The sequence below is a fragment of the Rutilus rutilus genome (genome assembly GCF_951802725.1).
Source record: "Rutilus rutilus genome assembly, chromosome: 1".
Classification (NCBI taxonomy): Eukaryota; Metazoa; Chordata; class Actinopteri; order Cypriniformes; family Leuciscidae; genus Rutilus; species Rutilus rutilus.
The window spans coordinates 79,244,023-79,265,471 of record NC_140209.1 but is presented as its reverse complement, the minus strand read 5'-3'; the positions used below and the strand labels follow the sequence as shown (position 1 = coordinate 79,265,471).

General features: G+C 44.0%; 1 protein-coding gene across 1 annotated transcript; it reads right to left on the bottom strand.

The window, feature by feature from the left end:
• Positions 1 to 421: 421 nt before the first annotated feature.
• Positions 422 to 21,224, bottom strand: LOC311292748 (hydroperoxide isomerase ALOXE3-like). The gene is made up of 16 exons (XM_084412548.1): positions 21,131 to 21,224; positions 20,952 to 21,010; positions 20,712 to 20,862; positions 19,251 to 19,455; positions 16,999 to 17,080; positions 16,755 to 16,877; positions 15,598 to 15,701; positions 15,340 to 15,509; positions 15,064 to 15,207; positions 14,419 to 14,622; positions 12,003 to 12,089; positions 8,992 to 9,161; positions 4,134 to 4,255; positions 3,442 to 3,542; positions 1,224 to 1,394; positions 422 to 683 (listed from the first exon to the last, which is right to left on the bottom strand). The coding sequence occupies exons 3-16, from the start codon at positions 20,853 to 20,855 to the stop codon at positions 504 to 506; spliced, it is 2,007 nt and encodes a 668-aa protein (XP_084268674.1). The 5' UTR covers positions 20,856 to 20,862; positions 20,952 to 21,010; positions 21,131 to 21,224; the 3' UTR covers positions 422 to 503.
• Positions 21,225 to 21,449: the final 225 nt, after the last annotated feature.

Sequence of the window (21,449 nt, the reverse complement as noted above, 5' to 3'; positions counted from 1 at the left end):
TTACGTGAATAGGGTAACATTTTTAACCTTTTGATATCACCATGAAAATTACTGAGTTGATTACTTATATCAAGACAAAAGTATTACACGTTTTTTTTAAATAGTTTGTTAACGTGGACAAACGGTGCATAATCTAATTACGTATGTGCTAATTTGCATAAATACCACAACAGATCTAAACATTGTGTATAGTCAGATGAAAATGTCTTGTTGAATTTTGTTGACAAATAACAGTAAAATACTTAATGTTAAGGTCTGAATGGAACCCATTATGCTACCCATGAACATTAATACATAGAGGCAGGAAGAAGTACTTTAGAACAATTTGTTTAACCTTTTTTCATAAAATGACTGGACTAAACCCACATATTAAGCAGTACCTTTTCTTCCCTGAAATCCAATATCCATGACACACTTTGAGTAATTTTTGCTTTGGTCTTTATTGTGATTGGCAAAGCTATTAATAGAAAGACAAATGTATTAAGAAGGACTACTGTATCCTTTCAAATGGCTACACTGTTGTCCACATTTTTGGGGCTCAGATAGGTGTAGGGAAGCTCCAACTTCTTGTTCCGCTTCTCGATGAGATCTGACAACTCCCTCAGATCCTTTTGAAAATCTTCAATGAGCTTGCAAGGGACCTCTTCATCATACAGATTTTCTGGGAAATATCCCAGAGGGTACTACGGACAGGGTATCAAGATTGTAATCGTAAATAGCATGTTGATAAGAAACATGTTTATAACAAAGTTTAACACACTGCGTATGACAGCATTGTCATCTAGAGTAAGGCCTAGTCCACACGGACACGAAATCTCTGCCTACATGAAAGCGCAAAAACACGCTATCAAGCGCTGTAAAGAGCATGCCACACCAGCAGGCGGCGATATAACCCTAGTCGTAAAGCCACGTTGGCCAATCAGAAGCCTGAATCAGAAGCAAAAACCCCGGTTTTACTGTCTACACGACAACACTGCAACCGGCGTTTCTGAAAATCCTCACCCTGGCAGGGGTTTTCAATAATGTTTGGTTTCAGTGACCTGATACTGCGTTTCCGTGTGGACGAACCACGTAAAAAAGTCACGGTTATAAAAATACCCGTGTCTGTGTGGACAAGGCCTAATATGATGGCATTCACAAGAACGCCATTCAGATTGTTAACTTTTTCACAACAAAATTGATTTGCAGTCTTTTAACATGTGCCCTGATGGTGTAAAACTCACATGGTCTGCGGAGTCCTTGCTCAGGAGTCTCAGGACAGCCATCCCATTCACCGTGGTGCTCACATCAGGCAGGGTCTCCAGGATCGTGTCCTCAGTGGTCTGGCCTTTCTCCTTGGGAGGGGGCTTTCTGAGGGCAGTGGGGTAGTTAGGCATCCATCCGCCAAATTCAAACTGGGGGGAAAGAATTGGTGAAAATTGTGATATTTAAGCAAAATATTCATTAAGAATAAAAAGAGCACATAATTAACATTACTCAGGCCATGGAAAGTGGATATGGACAAGTTTTTTCTTCTCATCATGGGCTACTTACTCTAGGGCAGTGGTTCTCAAACTTTATTTAGTCATGCCCCCCTTAAAGGATCATTTCACCTTTGGGAACATTATCTTTATTGAAAGTGGGTCATGTATGTAGTCAAAATGTAACGTAAATTCCAAATTTGGTGCCTTCTTGACCGAGGAAAGACAGAAAGTAACTTTAGGGCACATTTGTATGGAAGACAACAACACACCACCATATTGTACAGCTCCGCAAGCCACTCACACTAATCCAGTTCATAACACAAACGTCCGTGTCCTCGTCTGATTCAGAGATTTCATCCAGGAGAAATTAGCATCGTTGAAATTCTTTGCAGTAGAAGGACTCCATCTCTGGAGCCACAGCAGCCACCTTCTTTTCCTCCATCAGCCTCAACTGTTCTTCGCTATATTGTGGCTCGTAAAGATAGCCACGAACAACTGATTCGAGCATCAGACTTTCGAAATCCTCTTCTTCCATATCATACTGAGTACCTTCTGCCATTGTCGTAACTTCACATCTGGCTCCACAGCGCCTGTTAGCTTAGCTTTCAAACAAGATGGCGGATATTGCTTTTAGTTTCTACGTCCCACCCACTGATCTGTAATAAGTCTGTAGTGTAAGTGGGTCCCACCCCCTGGAAAAATGAGGAACGAGTGTTTGTAGTCTCAACCCCTCTACGAAGATATGGGACGTCCTGCTTAGAATGACATTATAGATGACAGAATCATTATAAGCAGGAACTGCAACACTGAAATCCGTATTTCTCCCGTCTCAGAGGAAAATGAGGGAATAATGCACAACCATTCAAAAATATGGTTTCTAATGATACAAAGCTTAATGCAAATGGGTGAAGTGTCCCTTTAAACACTTTTAAAAAATCTAGTGGCAAGTCAACAGTCTTAAGAATGATTCAGTGGAATTGGCGTTTGGTGCCGCTCTATAAAGGCAAAGCGCTATTCACACACTTGAAAGCCATTGTAACGGCTGTGTTCTGTTTTTCTGCTGATCTCCTTATAATAGTTCTTTACGATTGTAGCTTGTCAGATTGTATGAACATGATCCTCACTGTAAGATGTCAGTTGATCAATCAATGATACGTTCGGTGATGTGAGCTGCATTACACGCGGGATTGAAATAGTGGCTACAAAGACATCATTCATTTTCGTCATGGCTTGTCTTGAAAAACAAAGACAGTTTGACGGTCTTCGTAGGAGAAGTCACACTGCAGGACTGAGATTCAAATCTTCTGACACTGCCAGAATTTCATCAGAGGTAAAATCGTCTGTCTTTGAACATGTCAAAATAATGATCGAAGACTTCAGATTTTAGTCAAGGACCAGAGGAATCTTTTAGGATTTGGTAAATTTGTATCAGATGGCCAAATTGTGGCCAAAATCACAGTGTGCACTTGGCTTAACACAACAGATCACAAAACACTAGAACATGACTATATACATGAATCAAAGCACATGAACACGTGACACTGAATGTACAGCTAGAGGAATGTGTGGAGCAATTCGCTGGATTTGAGAAAAAGTGTATGAGATTTGGCAGTGTTGGTAAAGTTCACTTTCTACATGAACTAGTTCAAAGTTCAGTTCACAAATTTTAAAATGAACTAGTTCAGTTCATAGTTCATATACTCAAAATTTTAAAAGTGTATGAGATTGGGATCACGGAGTGCAGCTTTAATGGCTCTGTGTGATTGGAAGTTTCCGTTGCGACGGAAGCAAATCAATCAAAACTAACTTTAGATGGAAAATAACTTAACTCTGCTATAAAGCCAAAACAATCTCTGTTACCTTAAATTATACGCTTATCTCTGTGAAGCTGCTTTGAAACAATCTACGTTGTTAAAAGCGCTATATAAATGAAGATGACTTGACTTGACTGGAAGTGAATTGACTTGTACTAACTGACCTGTCCATTGTTTACAGCGGCATGTTGGGCTGATGCAGTGAAGATCACCATGGTAACAAACTTGATAAGCTCTTTCAATGTCTGAAAAGATGATGGTATTCCTGGGAAGAAGAATGAAAGGCTGTTTCAGTGGGGAACTCAGTTTAGGATGTTTATACATAAACACTCACACTCACATGCACACACACACACAAACAAACTGAAATGGAGAGTGGAGCCATAAACCAAACTACTTTTGACTATTGACCTGGTTAAATTATTTTCCATAAAACAGTGAATTACAGTGGGGTTTACAAAAGAAGGTTGTGCCTCAAAGCAAAAATGTTCTTATGCTGTGCAAATGAACACAAAATAAAAAGAAAGGAAGCCTTTGTTGGATTAATTTGTTGGATACAATCTGTATTGTGAAAAGCGCTATACAAATATACTTGACTTGACTTGACTTGACTTAAATGTCCTAATATGGCAACAATTCCGTTGGAAATGCATACTCATTGGTCGCGACACTTTATTTATTCCACCAGAAATCAAGTCAAGTCAAGTCATCTTCATTTATATAGTGCTTTTAACAATGTAGATTGTTTCAAAGCAGCTTTACAGAGATAAGCGTATAATTTAAGGTAACAGATTGTTCAAATCACACTTGCAGCATCTTCAACTGCAACAGCCTTGATAACGGACTGATAACAGACCTGAGGAATCTCTTTCCAGGAAGCCATTGGTGAATATCTCACTGATCCAACCGTGCAGCTCTGTGTCCTTCTGCACGTGTGCATCACTTTGATAGTAGTGTGGCAAGAAAGCTGAAACAAACCTGTAAGCAACCACAGTCAGATATTTGCCAGGTTTACATATTTACAGCTTTACTTTTTTTTTGTAGATTTGCTTTGCATTTATTTCTTAAAGTCCCTGTAAAGTCAATTCTAAAAAAAAATCTTAACACATTATAAATGTTAGAAATGTATTGATAAAACACACTACAAAGACTGTGAACTGTGAAGTACTGAATTGTGGAGTTAGACCGTTAAACGGTAACTAAACCCTAAAACAACTTTTTTTAGTTAATGATCTGTAAGACTGGGGCTTTATTAATGCTGTTCATTGATTCAAGTAATTTTTTTGACATTTGGGTTTAAAGTGTTTTAATTCTACAATATATGGTGTAAAAACGTCTGAGTGCTGCCCTCTTCAGGTTGAACAGTGGCTACTGCAGTTGAATTTTCCTATTGGAAGTTGTGGAGGCCTGTGACGTCAGAGGGAACCAGTTAACCACGCCCTTGCCTACAGAGAGATGTGTCTCAGATGCACGCCCCCTCTCCACTGGGCTCTGCCTACTTTTCCAGCATTTTTCAAATATTGTCAGTGGGTGGAGTCAGGCTCTGACCAGGGGTTTAGTTACCCTTTAAACAGTTTTTCACCGTTGCTGTGTTCAGGATTTTTGTGTCCCGCCCCTACTGTCGATGACGCACTGGAGACGCTGAGCTCCTGGCCCCGCCCCTACTGTCAGATGACGCACTGGAGACGCTGAGCTCCTGGCCCCGCCCCTACTGTCGATGACGCACTGGAGCCGTTGAGCTCCTGGCCCCGCCCCTACTGTCAATGACACACTGGAGACGCTGAGCTCCTGGCCCCGCCCCTACTGTCAGATGACGCACTGGAGACGCTGAGCTCCTGGCCCCGCCCCTACTGTCAGATGACGCACTGGAGACGCTGAGCTCCTGGCCCCGCCCCTACTGTCAGATGACGCACTGGAGACGCTGAGCTCCTGGCCCAGTCCCTACTGTCGATGACACACTGGAGACGGTGAGCTCCTGGCCCCGCCCCTACTGTCGATGACGCACTTGGAGCCGTTGAGCTCCTTGCCCCGCCCCTACTGTCGATGACGCACTGGAGCCGTTGAGCTCCTGGCCCCGCCCCTACTGTCGATGACACACTGGAGACGCTGAGCTCCTTGCCCCGCCCCTACTGTCGATGACGCACTGGAGCCGTTGAGCTCCTGGCCCCGCCCCTACTGTCGATGACACACTGGAGACGCTGAGCTCCTGGCCCCGCTCCTACTGTCGATGACGCACTGGAGCCGCTGAGCTCCTGGCCCCGCCCCTACTGTCGATGACGCAATGGAGCCGTTGAACTCCTGGCCCCGCCCCTACTGTCAATGACGCATTGGAGCCACTGAGCTCCTGGCCCCGCCCCTACTGTCGATGACGCACTGGAGCCACTGAGCTCCTGGCCCCGCCCCTACTGTTGATGACGCACTGGAGCCGTTGAGCTCCTGGCCCCGCCCCTACTGTTGATGACGCACTGGAGCCACTGAGCTCCTGGCCCCGCCCCTACTGTCGATGACGCACTGGAGCCGTTGAGCTCCTGGCCCTGCCCCTACTGTCGATGACGCACTGGAGCCACTGAGCTCCTGGCCCCACCCCTACTGTCGATGACGCACTAGAGACGCTGAGCTCCTGGCCCCGCCCCTACTGTCAGATGAAGCACTGGAAACGCTGAGCTCCTGGCCCCGCCCCTACTGTCGATGACGCACTGGAGCCACTGAGCTCCTGGCCCCGCCCCTACTGTCAATGACGCATTGGAGCCACTGAGCTCCTGGCCCCGCCCCTACTGTCGATGACGCACTGGAGCCATTGAGCTCCTGGCCCTGCCCCTACTGTTGATGACGCACTGGAGCCACTGAGCTCCTGGCCCCACCCCTACTGTCGATGACTCACTAGAGACGCTGAGCTCTTGGCCCCGCCCCTACTGTTGATGACGCACTGGAACCACTGAGCTCCTGGCCCAGTCCCTACTGTCGATGACGCACTAGAGACGCTGAGCTCCTGGCCCCGCCCCTACTGTCGATGACGCACTGGAGCCGTTGAGCTCCTGGCCCTGCCCCTACTGTTGATGACGCACTGGAGCCACTGAGCTCCTGGCCCCGCCCCTACTGTCGATGACGCACTAGAGACGATGAGCTCCTGGCCCCGCCCCTACTGTCGATGACGCACTAGAGACGCTGAGCACCTGGCCCCGCCCCTACTGTCGATGACGCATTGGAGCCGTTGAGCTCCTGGCCCCGCCCCTACTGTCGATGACGCACTGGAGACGCTGAGCTCCTGGCCCCGCCCCTACCGTCGATGACGCACTGGAGCCGCTGAGCTCCTGGCCCCGCCCCTACTGGCGATGACGCACTGGAACCACTGAGCTCCTGGCCCAGTCCCTACTGTCGATGACGCACTAGAGACGCTGAGCTCCTGGCCCCGCCCCTACTGTCGATGACGCACTGGAGCCGTTGAGCTCCTGGCCCTGCCCCTACTGTTGATGACGCACTGGAGCCACTGAGCTCCTGGCCCCGCCCCTACTGTCGATGACGCACTAGAGACGATGAGCTCCTGTCCCCGCCCCTACTGTCGATGACGCACTAGAGACGCTGAGCTCCTGGCCCCGCCCCTACTGTCGATGACGCACTGGAGCCGTTGAGCTCCTGGCCCTGCCCCTACTGTTGATGACGCACTGGAGCCACTGAGCTCCTGGCCCCACCCCTACTGTCGATGACGCACTAGAGACGCTGAGCTCCTGGCCCCGCCCCTACTGTCAGATGAAGCACTGGAAACGCTGAGCTCCTGGCCCCGCCCCTACTGTCGATGACGCACTGGAGCCACTGAGCTCCTGGCCCCGCCCCTACTGTCAATGACGCATTGGAGCCACTGAGCTCCTGGCCCCGCCCCTACTGTCGATGACGCACTGGAGCCGTTGAGCTCATGGCCCTGCCCCTACTGTTGATGACGCACTGGAGCCACTGAGCTCCTGGCCCCACCCCTACTGTCGATGACTCACTAGAGACGCTGAGCTCTTGGCCCTGCCCCTACTGTTGATGACGCACTGGAACCACTGAGCTCCTGGCCCAGTCCCTACTGTCGATGACGCACTAGAGACGCTGAGCTCCTGGCCCCGCCCCTACTGTCGATGACGCACTGGAGCCGTTGAGCTCCTGGCCCCGCCCCTACTGTCGATGACGCACTAGAGACGCTGAGCACCTGGCCCCGCCCCTACTGTCGATGACGCATTGGAGCCGTTGAGCTCCTGGCCCCGCCCCTACTGTCGATGACGCACTGGAGACGCTGAGCTCCTGGCCCCGCCCATACCGTCGATGACGCACTGGAGCCGCTGAGCTCCTGGCCCCGCCCCTACTGGCGATGACGCACTGGAACCACTGAGCTCCTGGCCCAGTCCCTACTGTCGATGACGCACTAGAGACGCTGAGCTCCTGGCCCCGCCCCTACTGTCGATGACGCACTGGAGCCGTTGAGCTCCTGGCCCTGCCCCTACTGTTGATGACGCACTGGAGCCACTGAGCTCCTGGCCCCGCCCCTACTGTCGATGACGCACTAGAGACGATGAGCTCCTGGCCCCGCCCCTACTGTCGATGACGCACTAGAGACGCTGAGCTCCTGGCCCCGCCCCTACTGTCGATGACGCACTGGAGCCGTTGAGCTCCTGGCCCCGTTGAGCTCCTGGCCCCGCCCCTACTGTCGATGACGCACTGGAGACGCTGAGCTCCTGGCCCCGCCCCTACCGTCGATGACGCACTGGAGCCGCTGAGCTCCTGGCCCCGCCCCTACTGGCGATGACGCACTGGAGCCGCTGAGCTCCTGGCCCCGCCCCTACTGTCGATGACGCACTGGAGCCGCTGAGCTCCTGGCCCCGCCCCTACTGGCGATGACGCACTGGAGCCACTGAGGCTGTTCCCCTCCCCTATCAGTTCGCCGCTCAATCGTGAGTTACTGTCAGTGCTATTTACTACAGCCTACAGTTTGCTAGCTAGCTTCACGGAAATGCGTATTACCTGGATGCGATCACTTACGAAACAGATCGGTGTCCTTATTTAAATTTCATATCAACAAGAGGTGGATTCATTTTGTGAAGTGCCACCTTGATGGTGAGCTGAGGATCACCACCAACACCCGCCTCTGTAGTGATCATTTTACACGGGATAGTTTTATAAACTTTCATCAGAGACGACTATCTCCCGCCTCTGCCTTCATCCTCCCGTCGTGCCGACATCTGGTGCCATGATTGGCAGTGTGTGTCCGCGAGTCAACTTTCCCGCGAGTGGGCGTGGTTTCAGCGCAGCCAGTGGACACGCCCCCAGCGTTTGAGAGCAGAGACCACTGCTAATTTTTTCAAGATTTTGATAGCTTATTTTATTTGCTTGGCTGCTTTTTTTTATTATCAATTTTATTTGTTTGTTTTTTATTATCAAATTTGGCTGGGTGGCTAGTAACACATTTTTCTGTGGTGTGACAAACTCCGAACACATACTTAATTTTGACTTTACAGGGACTTAACAACACAGTACATGTACAGCCTGTGCTTACTGAATAAACCCATGAACCTGTATAATTGACACTATATTTGTTGACATTTGAATCAGAAAGTGCACCAGGATGCATAAGTTCAGCCCTAAAACTGGATGTATTATGTAACACACAGAGATAGACCTTTATGATAAAATCATAATGCCTTTAAATAAAACACTAGACTAAACTCCACTGGTAGTCATACTTGTTGATGATATTCCACAGTTTCATCCCGTCATCTCGGTAGTAGTAGTGGGGTACATTCTCCAGGCCTCTCTCAGAGATGTTATCAGGAAGACAGAGGGAGTTGTAGGTCAGGGAGGCAGTAGCGCGCTTCAGCAACTTTTCCAATGACTCTCCACCTACTCCTGCATACTAAGAGTAGTATCATTAACAGAGAGAAGACATGACATAAAGTTAGGTTAAAGGCTACTGTAAAAAGTAAGTTCTTTCACCACAAATCCCATAATAATTTCCCCAAAATTTAAATAAAAAATAACAAATGTAGTAAAAGAGTAGATTGTTAAAGACAGTCATCACAGAAAACATTAAAGATCCATTTTGTATTTTTTTTTTAACAATCTCACAAGATATGTTTGCAGGTACTGTAACTGATGTGTGGCTGAGGGAGACATTGAATGAAGTTCTTGATGAAGCATCGATAGAAATTGGAGAAACCGAGGAAGCACTGGAGTTCTTTGATGGTTGTGGAGCAGTTTCAAACAGCATCTACCTTCCCCTGTTTAAGATGATATAGTTGCTCACCAATGGTTGAATCTCCTTGTGGTCGACCAAAGACCTTGCGGAAGTGCCTTGTGAAACTATCCAGGGATTGAGTTACAGGTCCTGCTTGAGTCCAGAGAGTTTTGGCCCACTGTAAAGCTCGCCCCGACAGCAGGGATATAATAAAGGCAAAACGCTGCGGTTGCATCTCTAGAGCCAGTGATCATTGTAAAAGGAATCCGTTGCAATTCTCCGCCGAGCCAGAGTAGGGCGCCAGGTTGGCCACGTGACTGGCAGAATGGCGGATATTGTGGCTGTGGAAGCGCTGAGCGCGCGCTTGAGTCCGTCCACGATCTCCTGAAAAGGATCTGGAGAGCTCATGCTGTGTTAAAGTGGGTCTGGTCCTCTGTAATGGATTGTCTTAGATGGAATATAATCAAGAAAGGGTTTATTGAAGTATAGTGGAATCAATGGAAATAGATGGGAGATGTCAATGGAGATAATCACTGAAGAGAATGGCTTGGAACTTTACTGTAACATGGGCGATGCAGAGGAGATGCAGAGAAGATTCGGGGGTGGTGACTTCAGAGTGGGATGAGGAGCACACAACTTGCGAGGACCCATGAAGAGGAGGCAGGTAGGTAGAGCACAGGGAAGCACACATGGGGCGAGGAGTATTGAGACTAGGAACGCAGGAACATAGAATATGCAGAGAATATACGGGTGTCACGATCTCAGCCTGTGTTCATGTCTTGTGTGAGGACTTGTGTTATTTCCTGTCTTGTGCCATGTTTTGTAGTTTTTCATGCTGATTAATCTCCCGTGTTGTATTGTTAGTTCCCTTGGTTACCCTTGTATGTTCCCATGACAATCAACCACACCCCCTTGCTACCTTGTTAGCCTGTGTATAAATTTCCCTTGTGTTTTTCTTGTGGTTTGTCAGTCGTTGTTTGCTGTACCATGTTCCTGTCCTGAGTTTCTTTGTTTGCGCTGTATTACCTGTTTGTATTATTATTAAAGTAGTGATTGCATGTGGATTCTCTCTCCGCTTCGTCCCTGCCTCTCTGTTACAACGGGTAATCAGTCTTTATCTCAAGTCTTTAGTCTAATCTCAAGTACGAGACCAGACAACTATGAGGCTCGAGGTGTGTGCTTAAGTATGTGTGTGGTGATGAACTTGAGAGGTATCAGGTCTGTGTGATACTCCGGGGATGGTGCTATCTGTGATTGGCTGGTGACAGAGCCTGGGTTAGGCTTGTGTAAGGATAATGCCTTCCCCCAGACAACCTCTCCTGATTATCCAGTTTAGATTAGGAAGGACGCAGAAATGCACTGGCCGGAGCATGTTTTTGCTGAGGCTGATCCACCCATACCAACAGGCACACAATCCAATTGTTCCCCTATGTCTACTTCAATCCATTTCCTTATGATTGCTCAAAGAACCTGGGTTGGCCCTCGTACAGATCTGCCAGAACCTTTAGAGTTGAGCCTTCACTATCCCCTTGAATACATGCGTGTCATGGTGGCTCCCTCAATGGAGTAGAGCGTGGGTGTCTGTAGGTTTGAAGAATACTTTAACATCCAGCCTCCCTGTGTCCAAGAACTTTGGTCCCTTATAGACAGTTGTATCCAAAAAGTCGATCTTATCCAACTTCAGCTCCCACTTTACCCTGATAGATGGGTAGTGTGAATTGAGGTTCTCTACAAACTCCAACCAACCCTCATCAGTGCCTTCCCAAACCCCCCACACATCGTCCAGGTACCTGTAGTATTGGGTTAGGGTTAGGGTGTCAGGGTTAGGGTTAACCCTAACACGCAATAAAAGGTATCTTTTCCATGTTAAAATAAGAACATTTTAATATTCTCTTTCCATGAGTTTTTGTCCTAACCAGGCGCGCCGGCGACACGCGACGATTCTATTTTATAATCGGTTTCTATTTTTCTGCGACGTTGCGCTGGAACAACAAACACAAAGTGTGGCAATGATAATCTCAGGTACAGTTTATGTTCTTTATTATTTATGTTAAAAGTGTGTAATGTGACTCTGAATATCATTTAGTGCTCCAGCTTTGTAGCTGTAAAAGCAACAATGGATAATTCCCCTCAGGTCTTGAAATTAAAGAAATGGAAACAAGAACGTTCAAACGGTGAACAAACAAGTGTATTCTTTGACAAAGATTGTTTTAGTAACTCAATAGCTATGTATTTTTAATAAAGTTTAAACGGTGTAATATTTGTACATTTGATTATGTAGTTACTTATCCATTTTCTTGCGATTGCCTTCAAGATTACTCTCTGGTGCTGTGCACTTGCTGCAAGACTCCGCCCACACGCTGTTCTGATTGGCTGTTGGTTTTGATAGATTGACGCATCTCCCAGTCGCGTCACGTCTAGCATGGACAGACTAATTATTTGTCCTGGAATCTTATCGCATCGCATCTGGTTAGGACATGGTGTTAGTGCCTCTGCAACCATGACATACTGTATGCATACCATTGTAATTGCCCCATCCTTGGATATCAGCTGATTCCGGGCCATTATGTTGATCTGGAGCGTGTATCGGATATGAGGAAAGAGGAGCTACAGAAGGAAAAGTAAGTAAGAGATTAGTAGTCCCTGCCTTCAAATTCTTTGAAGATAAAATATATGAATGAATAATGAATTTTAATTTCTTGTCTGTGAGTGTGTGTGTTATTGCACCTGCGTGTGTGTACCTGTACACCATTCTAGATATTTTTACATGAATTACAGAATTATTTCATTTTTTAAGAGAATTGTTACAGGGAGGTGAATGGGTTTGAGTAAGACATTAGTGACCCTTCATGAACTTAATGTTCTGTGTAGTCTGTGTTCATAGGCTATAGATGAGTCAGCTCTGCTCTACAAAAGGCCTGGCGCTCATTATCAACGGAATTGTGGTTTTGTAATAAAAGTGATGATTTTATTAATGTTTCACCGCTGGTTACTCCGACGACACTTATAACTATCTTGAATGTTGTAGTTAACCACTACAAATTAAGTTGGTGGTTGAGGAGAGATCCCCTGATATGATTGTAAAGCGCTTTAGGTGTACAGTAGTACATATGAAAGCGCTATATAAATGGCCGATTCTATTCTATTCTATTCTACTACAAATTAAGTCAAAAGGAACAAATATTGAATTAATAATCATATTAAATAACACACAAAAAAAAAATCTACACAATTTCATTATAGTCATTAGAATTTGTACGAACAGAAACTAAAAATGGTAACAAAAAGAGAAAAAGAGGTGTGATTTTGTCTCTCCGACGAGTGCCGTGGAGACACCAGTGCCTGACGTGGACGTGACGGCTGGCTGGCTGGAGATTGGGATCGGGCATGGCGTGTCTACCTGTGTGGAGCTGCGTGCACTTCCTCTGTCACGAACGTCTTCGGGAGTCGGGATACCAGCGTGCTAAGCGCTCAAGATGCATCGGATCACCAGAAACTATGATTTTTGTCAAATACTGCAGGTGACAGCTCAAAAACTCCAAAGGAATATAAAGCTAATCCAAACAATAGCTCAATTATACCCGGAAGACAAACTTGTCAACACGGGAAATGGTCTACAAAAAAACAGGAAGTGGAATGTTTTTCAGATTGATCTGATCAAATTCAGTATATTTTAACAGAATCGAATCTAGATTATCTTTGCTTGTCTGAAACCTAGCTACAGGCTAATTCACCACCAGCTGCAAATATGGTAGCAGACCATAATTACCATAATTACCATTACTACCAAATCTATAGACGTGACAGAGTGAAATCTAAAGGAGGGGGAGTTATGGTGTATATAAAGAACAGTATTCAATGTGAGGAGATAAACTTGGCAAACTGTAAATAATTTTATCACCACAGATGTATTTTAGCCTCATTGTAATTTGCCGCCAACCCAACTCAAATACTGATTTCTATGAAAAGTTACAAAATATGCTGACAAATTGCAATTTTGATAAATAGGTAATAATAATGGGGGATTTCAATGTTAACTGGGAAGACATAGAACAAATAAAGATATAGAACAAATAAACTAAGATAAAAATAGCTCTCGCAAGTAAGGGAGATCTGGAAGGTCTTGTTCAGTCTTGTCTTTTGAGGTTCCTCAAATATAACTTTGAGTCTACTGTACATCAAAGAAGGCCATATATCACATCACAGTGAAGGTCAAACATCAAGAATCACTCAGGAGAGTAAAAGCCTCTGGGTGGCCAGGACTGTTGACACCAGATTTCCTCGCGAGGGTCAGATGGAGAGCACTGTATAAACCTCCGGTGCAGAAGCGAACAGCTGATCTACAGTGTAGGATTATTCACAGGGCAATAGCTACACACTTGAATCCAGCAGTGGGTGGGGAATGTAGGTTTTGTGGTGAAGAGGAGGATTAGGAACATTTGTTTTTAAGATGTGCAAGACTACAAAGTCTTTTTAAACTTCTTAAGGAATGGTTCAGGGAGTTTAGCGAGGATTTCTCAGATCAGTGTTCATTGGAGGGTTAAAGTATGGATTTGTGATAAGAAAGAAAGTCTGTTTATTAAGTTATCTGATTGGGACTGCAACATTGGCAGTGTGGAAGACTAGGAAGAACAAAGGCTTACAGTTTGCATCTACGGATCCTTAAGTTATGTTTAGGAGATTAGAGGCAGGAAGGCTTCAAGTGGAGTATGCATGTTATAATATTGTAAATGATGTCAGTTGTTTTATTGAAATATGGTGTGTTAATGATGTTTTATGCACCATTTATGATGATGTGATGGTTCTGATAATAATGTAATTTTAATGTAATGTTTGAATACAGTATGAGTGTATGAGTTTTGAAATGCAAGAATTAAAGAATTTTGAACCTCACCGTTCACACGTCAAACCAACTCATGCGTGACAGATTCAATACCTTGTAGAGAGGATGTGGAGAGGGAAGATTGCGCAACGTGGCCACGGTGAACACCTCCGCCAGCAGGTGAGTCCTCAGCAGGTGAAAGTCCACCTCGTGAACGCCAAACTCTGCATTTCGGACGAAGAGCTTGGCCAGTTTCCAGTCGGCCTTTGAATCCGTTGGGAGGAAGATGGGGTTGTCTTTGCTGGGCTTTTGCCTCAACTGTGTAGATTAAATTTGAACACCCGTGAAAATGGTACAAACGGATTCTGAGGGAATCTGGGTTATTATTTTTCTCTCTTTAAGAAAATGAGAAAGGATTTCCACGGCTTCTGTCATAATTACTCTATAAAGACGATGACATCTTAAAAAAGGTTTATTTAATGTTTAATCATTCAGACATTTTTGCCCACTTTTCAGTTGTACATTTCACTTTTTCTTTGTTTCTTTGTAATAATTTGGTTATTTACCTCATCTTTTAAGATTTATTTATCTGTATTTAATTTAATAACCCCATCCCTTGCTTCTTGTGAATTTCCGAGCTGAAGCCATTTCTAATCCCTCTACATGCTCAAGGAGGATGATGATTTGTGTTCTCCATCAAAGAGCCAAGGTTATATTCATAACCCAAGGATTTCTGCACTTCGGATGCAAGATACGCACCTGAATGGCGATGGGCAGCATCATGCCATGAGGGTTGCAGTACAGCAGGACCAGGGGAGCCGTGAGATACTGCTGCCTGCCACTGACAACATTCCCCACCAGCCCGTCCATCATCTTATAGTCAGACAGGAAGATGTTCCCTTTCTGGGTATGGGGGTAGATCACACCAAATAATGAAGAAACCCAGGAAATTAGGCAAAATCAAAGCAAACGAGACCCAGCCATTCCAAATCTCGAGAAGAACTCGCCCATCATTGCCAGGAGCAAGTAGCGTACCTTCATCTCCTGCTCCAAGCTGCTCCCTCTTAGGGTGTCTTTGACCATGTCATCTGTGACGGGGAAATTCTCAGGCAGAGTTGAGCAGCGCTGGATCATCATGGGATTGAGGCCATTCAGAAACTGGTAGCCAAAGAACTCGTCCTCATCCCAGTGCTCCTGAATGTAATCTGCAAAGCATGCTGTGTCAGAACATATGCTGCAGTACAGACAGTCATTTATTTGCAATAGAACAGTTTATTCATTTAAGATGAGTACCAATGGTTTTCACTCTGTTTCCACAAAGGATTGCTTCCACTTGGCTGATGTTTTCCCACGATTTTTTGCTGTCAGCTAATCCAGTTAGCTTCAGAGCAGCTAACCTGCACACAGAATACACAGGTACACAGTGCAAACATTAATAGTGTATGCCTTGACATACTACCTATGGTCCATCCTAGCTTTACTTGTGAGCATCTTTGAAGTTACTATTAGATATTATATTATTACTGTCTTGAAGAAGACAAAGCTATTTTGTTAATGCCATCCAGTTCCATGCAAAATACACTGTATATGCATATGTTTTTAAATCACCAGAGTTCATTTTTAACTAAAGCAAACTTAAAATTAAATCTAGCTATAAATATTTAGCATTTCCACCAGTGCAATCTGTCACTAAAAAACACACCATATTTAGGCTAACCTACAAGCTGAAAACATTGATAGAGTCCATTGTCCTAACAATAATGGTTGAATGGTTAAGCTTGCTGTCGTGGGCTCACTACTTATGAACTCTCTAAATGCATCTCTCGAGTTCCCATTACATTGGCTAGCCTACTTTTAGCTGAGTATACATAGCGAATCCTTGAAGAATTATTGCAGTTAATTTCTGAATAAAGCATACTCCAAAGTAATCTGACATTGCCCCTACATTACCAATATAACTTATCTCTCCTGTGGTGCTTGGGTTCATGGACTCCTGATGCAACAGAAATGTGTAAATCGTAGGTGAGAAAAGGCAAACATGGTAAAAATCTGTTAATCCGATGAAAAACTGATGCCGTGGAGTGTGTGAAACTACACCAACACTCAGACACAGTTGCAACAGTGATATATTTTAAGCACGGGAATCTGTCTTCTCCCTCATTTTCATGTCGAGTGAAACTACACTGATGAAAACCTGCTGATGCTACTGATTAACTGCGATCTGGAAGAGGAAGCCTATATGGCAAAGATTAACCATGAATATGCCTACTGTCCATATTGCTTGTAATGAAATTAAAATAGAGTCGACACCTGTTCAGCTGTTTCCCTAAATTCTTATGGTTGTGTTGTTCTAAAAGCCCAATAATGGGTCCAGCAGACCCGTGAACACTGAACAGTGTGTAACAAAGAGATGAACACTACAGGAGGGTTAAAATGACTTGGTCACTTACTGCTTTCCTGCACTGGAGTAAAACTCGGTTTCCTTTGTGTAAGAGAATCGGACTTCAGCGGGCAGAGCGAGGGGAGTGTCGTAATCGATAACTTGAGGTGTGCCCTCAGCGTACACACGCCACCTGGGGGTAGAATATTCAGCTGTACTTCAACGGAAGGAATTTGATTTCACTGAATTTATTTTCATATAAGGCAGACACTTCGCTGTCAGACCCGACTTGTATTAGTGTGCTGCCCACTAACCTAAATAACTTTTGTTGCTCCTCTAGCTGCCTCATCCTTTGTCTTTGGGCTATTGGGTTGGTGTCCTGGAACACAAGTGAAGCTGAAATGCAAATACCAACATTAATTCACAATCTAAATTTATGTTTGCAAAAGAAAACATTTTGAGAAATGTAGGCTATATTTTGTATATAAATATGCTTTATTTTAAAAAGGCTAATGGTAGCATTAGCCTATAGTCTTAAGTCCCATAAGTCACAGTCTTCTGAGATACATTAAAAAGATGTATTTGTAAAAAAAAAAAAAAGAATGACAACTGCAGTACATCTGCAAGCCATCACCCAATGAACATCACAACAATGGCAGCCATGTAATCTCTAGTCCTAACAATGGCAGCCATGTAATCTCTAGTCCTGACCCTGTGCAGGAGTTATACTTTATTAAGAGCATCTGACACTTTGGACATTATCTCTCCATTATATGAAGAAATAAATGTTTGCTTGAAGGAATTCTTCTACAATATACAAAAGTATGTGTGTGTGTGTGTGCATAGCTTACATAGCGTGTGCATAGCTTACATAGCTAGTGGACCTGTCACAAAGCATTAAAAATATGCATGACACAACAATAAAAATGTACAAATGCTGTGCTGTACACATGAACTGGTTCATTAAAAAAAAATATATAGGCAATAACTCTCTGTGGGATATCCCAAACAACCCAGACATCACCCACATGATTATAGTAAAACAGGGCTCTCAAGTGTCACGCATTGAGCGTGACAGTCACTCATTTCGGTGTTTTGTCACACACCCCTGCCACACATTGTATTTCTAACACGGAAAAACTATTTATAATATATTTAATATCCCGCAGTGCCCAAAATTTCTCTGGCCGCGCCGCTCTCACTGTGGAACCGGCAGGAGTCAAGTGCGTCTCCCCTGGAGTTCTTAATCGAGCCTGCCACTCATCAGCCAATCAAAATAAAGAAAGGGGCTACACAACAGCCAATAGCACTGTTGTATCTGGGTGAGATTTAACGCAACAACCAATGAAGAAAAGCATTTCCTGGAATTGTTCATGTCATTCTGCCCGAAAGTTTCGTTCACCCATAGAGGAAATCACTCCGAGCATCACTTTGAGCACAGAGTAAGTCATGATCTCCTGTTTTAATGTTACAACAAATTCACAACTTGTTTTACACAAACAGTGACAACTTGACTGCTGTTAGAGAATGTTTCCCAGATAATTAGCATCAGTTTTTCATGAGAGTCTTACAGCCTGTTCACTGACAACACCTGCTCAGAACAAGTAGTCTAGGCCTAGTCATATTTTTGTTATCACACGATGACTGACATATTGTCACATTATAAACATCTCTCTCTCCAAATAGGCTTAATAATTTTATTAGCACTAAATAAATGAAAGTGTATTGCATAGTCGATGTTATAGATCACTTTTAAAATCACGTCTTTAATAATTATATACTGGCCATGGATGCATTAATCATTGCATCTGTCTTTCTCTTACAAAGATGTCAGGTAAAAAGCAGTTAAGCATCCTCTCATTCTCCCTGAGAGGAGAGTCCCCTATAAAGGCCAGGTTAGAGGATGCTGGCCCAGAGAAGGTGAAGAAAAGGGGTAGGCCCATTAGAGGAGGAGACAGTGCAGGTGGAAGACAACAAGTCCAAAAAGTCAACAAACACAATAAACAACACCAAACACACACACACACACACACACACATGCAGAAATTGAATAAATACTATGTATTTGGTATATGAGCAATTATTAATAACAACAACAAAAACACTAATAATAATATTATTAATGAAACACCCCCATTCCCGCTACCCGTCCAACCCGCCCCCCCTTTGATCCCCTGATGGGATGTCACTCTTGTCTATCTTCAAAACTTGAGAGCCCTGGTAAAACCATGACCATTATTGAAATAGGATGCTCTAAATGTGAACACTCGTTTCACCTCCAAGTTGCTAATATATCAGCCACTATTTGGCATTATCACAAGCCTGGGTTTCCACTGCCAACTAATTGATCTTGTATTCTGGGGTCTTGGGAATGTACATAAACTTGTTTTGCATATAGGTTGCAGCTGGGTGGGTTAAGCAAGCCCACTGCAAAAAGATTATAAAAATTATTGATCGTGTGTGTGTGTGTGTGCACATGTAGTATATTAGCAAGGCATCACCACTGAGCTTTCAAGTACACCGGTAAATGTGAATTTTGGCCATGACTTGAAATGGAAGTGCCTACCTTTAGCAGGTCTTAAAACGAGCCTCTCGTTACAGTCGAGCCAGCAGTAGCACGGGAACAAAATCTTGTCACCTTCTGGAGTGTTGATCAAGATCTTATCACAGAACCACTGGTTGTAAAGAAGACCCATAAACGGCTTGGAGTAGAGCTTGACAGCTATGAGCTCTCCCAGGGACGCTTTACAGTTAATCTTAAACTCTCGCTCCTGCACAGACAGATGTACAATGGCGTGTTAGGGTAAAGTAAGTAAATAAAATCATAATAATAATATGCAATTGGGGGAGGGAAAATTCAGCAAAGAAACTCTGAGATATTCTGAGATTATAAAATAACAAGTTTGCATAAAAAAAAAAAATTGCACCAAAAAAAAGAAGAATATTATGTGCTTATAAAGTAAAAAAATTGCAAGAAAAAACTAAAATAGTGTCAAGGGACCACATTTCTTTATATTGCAAAGATGTAGCCTAGCTCATCACAGCACAGACGGCCCGTAAACAAAGATCCCACAGGCACACGTTAGTGAGGAGGTGCAACTAGTGTGAAACACTGAAGCGTTCCTGGCCAGTAATGGAACCACACTGCTTCACTTTGCATTCGACCTGAACCTGATCCACAGCCCACATCACAGGCCTCATCCAGACAGCAAACCAATTTCCTGATAGCTGAGGCTGAGGCAAGCTGTGAATGGAAGAAACAGCCTATAGCCTACCCAATTAATCTATTGACACGGTTTTGCTTTGGATATTCATGATAACCCGCTATGAATTTAATGTAATAGCTAGTCTTTATTACTGGCCAAGCATGTTTGACAGCCATATGTTCCAAAGTTGCACTTCCTCACTAACGTGTGCATGTGGGAAACATGTTTATGGTGGACTGGTGTGATGAGGCACAGCCTTGTGAAGTGATGTGGTACCCTCACACTATTTTTCCCAGAATGTTACGACTATACATAATATTAGAGAACTAGTGCAACTAGTATGAAGCATATGGCTGTCAAACGTGCCTGGCCAATAAAAGAATGGCTTTTATGCCTAAATTAAATTGTGAACATTCAAGGCAAAACAGTGTTAGATTGATTGGGCTATAGGCTGTTTCTTCCTTTCACAGCTTGCCTCAGCCACAGAGAGATTGGGTCAAAGCTGTTGGCCCTGGTGCTCTCTGGATGATGCCTCGTGACGCGGGCTGAGGAGCAGGTTCAGGTCAGGTTTCAGAGTGCAAAGTGAAGCAATGTGGTTATTTTTTCAATTATATTCTGAGTTTTTTTTTTTACCTACAATGTCCCTAATACGCCGTCGTACATATGGGACGATAATTTAAAGGTAAATATATATTAAAAAAATGTCATTACTTCATTCAACTTTTATTCTCACTCTTTCTAATATCTTCCATTAAATGTAGTGTTGACTGATGGTTTTTAGTCAAAAACTCCCTAATGTTGGTCTAATTGGGTGCACTTACCGATCCTTGCAAAAACCCCTGAATGCGATTTAGGTTCTGTTCCTCGCTCTCAGCCTCAGTGCCACGCAGCTGGATGTAGATACGGCTAGTGGTGCCCGCCAAAAGCCCCTTTCCTGTGTACGCCGTTACTGTGTAGATCACCATGGCTGTTCTGCAAAGTAATAGACAATGATTTTTAAGAGAAAATCCAAACATGATGAGACCACCAAAGAATATCACCAAGTCCAGAGAGATTCTCACCTTTTTCTGTAAGAGAGCTCACAATGTCACTGCTGTAAGAATTGCAACGACTGTTGTAACTAGATTGATTGTAAAGAGAGAGCAGTCTATGTCATGGAAATTACCACAGAAATGAAATACATTTTAATTGAACACTCTGTAGCAAAGATCTTTAAAGGTTTTATTACCAAATTTATTACCTTGTTCTTTTCAAAATGGAAGAGGTCAAGAGCAGAAGTCTCCAAGCATTTTATAACTTTCTTGTAAAGTATTCATTTTCGTCACTGTCATGACACCCAATCTAAAAATGCATTCCTTTGTACAAATAAGGAAAGTCTACAAACTTAGGTTTATGATTGGTTGTAATGTTTCATGATTCATTTAATCATGATTTCATTTAATCTTTGAATTCGCCTCTAGTCATGTCTTACAATATTATTGCAAAATGATTTTGAGCAACTTGGTTTGTCTTTGGCTGAGTCATCAAACCATGAGTCTTAGGCATATTCATACCTATCA